This window comes from Sinocyclocheilus grahami, unplaced genomic scaffold (genome assembly GCF_001515645.1).
Source record: "Sinocyclocheilus grahami isolate Dianchi unplaced genomic scaffold, SAMN03320097.WGS_v1.1 scaffold13203.1, whole genome shotgun sequence".
In the NCBI taxonomy this organism is placed as follows: domain Eukaryota; kingdom Metazoa; phylum Chordata; class Actinopteri; order Cypriniformes; family Cyprinidae; genus Sinocyclocheilus; species Sinocyclocheilus grahami.
The window spans coordinates 690-2943 of NW_015514793.1; the positions used below are offsets into that span (position 1 = coordinate 690).

Here is a 2254-nt window from a genome sequence, read left to right on the forward strand (position 1 = left end):
CGTACTTAGAGGCTTTTGCATCTGAACTCTTCATATATATATATAATTTTAAACTTACAAGAGATAAAAAAAGAGACATCCTCTGACATTTTCACGTGAAGCTAAATTTTCTAATAAATTTGTTCCCAATCAATGTGCCATCTATTATTTACCTAATGGTAAATTATAGTCAGACAATATAGAATAGGCCTAAAGAGACAATTAGCTCGAACTACTGTCTCGAGTTCACAAATTATGAGATATCTCTACATACTATGGAAATTTAATTACGGTATTTTATACTACACAACTAAATTACAAATTTCCTCGTTTCAACAAATGCCATCAAATTCTAAGATGACTCGGCGAATTGAAATGCTCTTACAGAATAATTGCAATATTTAAAATAAATACGAAAAATCGAACATTTTAGATATTACTTTAATATTTGCTTATGTGTTTTTTTTGTTTTCAAGCGGCATAAAACGTTGATTTAATCAATGTCAAAATGTATCGTCCTGCCACCGTACATGTCTTCAGTTACAGCCCACTCCAGAACATCTTATGTATATCTTAATACGACAAGACTTTAAAAAAACGTTTCTGTATATATCAGGTAATATTACTATGGCCAGAATCCACATTATTTTGTCTGTGTAAATTTAAATTAATATAAATAACAATATCATTGTTAAATGTAACATTTACTATACATCTGTGCAACAGCATGACAACACATATTCACTCCTACTCATGGTACTTTACAATATGTACATCAAGTCCGAATCATATTTGTGCAAGATTTTCCGGTCTCATATTCTATTTATCAGCTGTCAGAATCCACGTCGCTTTTGCCCTCCTCGATTTTCTCAGTGGTTGTTTTCGTGGATTTGTTCCATTTCTGTGAGTTTTCTGATTCCTCTGACGACGACCTTTTCTGTCTTCTCCATTTTGCTCGTCTGTTTTTGAACCAAACCTAAGCGGAGAAGATGGTAAAATGCTTAATTTCAAGGATATGGAGGGGGGAAAACACGTCACGTGAAAGGTCGAGTTGATTTTATGCAGTATGCTAATTATTCATTGTCTTTTAGGTTGTTAGAAATCTCTGTCAGTAATTTTCTGTTGAGGTTCGTCTCACGCAGCCCAAATTGTACTTTGTCGCCCGACACCGTGACCTATATGCCTACTCGTCAGATATCTTAAATAGCTACGTTATAGACATCACACTTAACCATTTTGTAATATGTACATCTAGAATAAAGTGATAAATAATGACAGTGCCAACACTGGTTTGATGGAAGACGACCTGTTGCTATTGTTACCTCCAAGCTAAACGCATTCTGACTAAGGTTAAATGTAACTTTTGTAGTTGCTAAAACGTTTTTCGTGTAGCCTATATCTATTTATTCATAGGCAATTTATTTATATTTATAACGTCACAATTTTCGGAAATTTCTACTATTGGTCAAAGTTATTTATTTTTAAGAAATGCATCACAAAGTTTTAGTGGATTTATTTTTTTAACAGTGATGTATCTTCCTAAAATACCATTTGTATAAACTGTGTGGCCTTCGATAAATAATTTGTTCACCAAAAAATGGAATGAAATGTCCACATGCAAACGTCTTAGGCCACTCTAAATAATTAACATAGTAATGGCAACAGCACTGTGAAATTATAGCCAGCTTCAAAAAATAATTATAGGTTAAGTAGGCCTACACGTATTGCATTACTAGGAACTTCAGCCATCTTTTTGTAAATATAATATAACGTGAACTCTGTCATTTACAGAGTGAACGATACATTGATTTCACTCACCTCTACTTTCTCTTCGCGTAGGTGCACCTTTCGTGCCAATTGCTCTCGTGTGCCAACATCAGGGTATTTGGTTTCTTGGAAAAGGTTCTCCAGTGCCTCCAGTTGCTCGTCGGTGAAAATAGTTCGGTGTCGTCTCTTGCGCCGACAGTGTAACTGGTTGAGTAGCTGTAGTTCGGTTCTGGATAAGGTGCCCACATTCATGTACGACATCATCTGATGTGGGACTGGAGAAATAAGTACTGAGCCGGCGCTGTCATAGCCTGAAAATCAAAGCAATGTATTTAAGTAAACTGTATAAGTATTTCAGATGTAACGGACACGTATAAAACGGTATTTTTATTTATTTATTTTTCTGAGAAGCCAGTGGCAAATGTGCTAAATCCCAGCATCAACCCATTCAGAAGTACCAGTTCTTACATAGAAACCTATACATAGTAGCCAGAAAGAAATGCTCATT

The 2254-nt window shown here is 35.0% G+C and overlaps 1 protein-coding gene across 1 annotated transcript in view; it reads right to left on the bottom strand.

Moving 5' to 3' along the window:
* Positions 1 to 805: 805 nt before the first annotated feature.
* The window catches only part of LOC107578966 (homeobox protein goosecoid-like), a 2348-nt gene continuing 899 nt past the window's right edge, over positions 806 to 2254 (bottom strand). Inside the window, exons 2-3 of the mRNA XM_016264860.1 lie at positions 1798 to 2057; positions 806 to 955 (exon numbers count right to left, since the gene is read on the bottom strand). Of these exons, the coding sequence (XP_016120346.1) occupies positions 806 to 955; positions 1798 to 2057 (410 nt within the window). The remainder of the gene's footprint in view (positions 956 to 1797; positions 2058 to 2254) is intronic.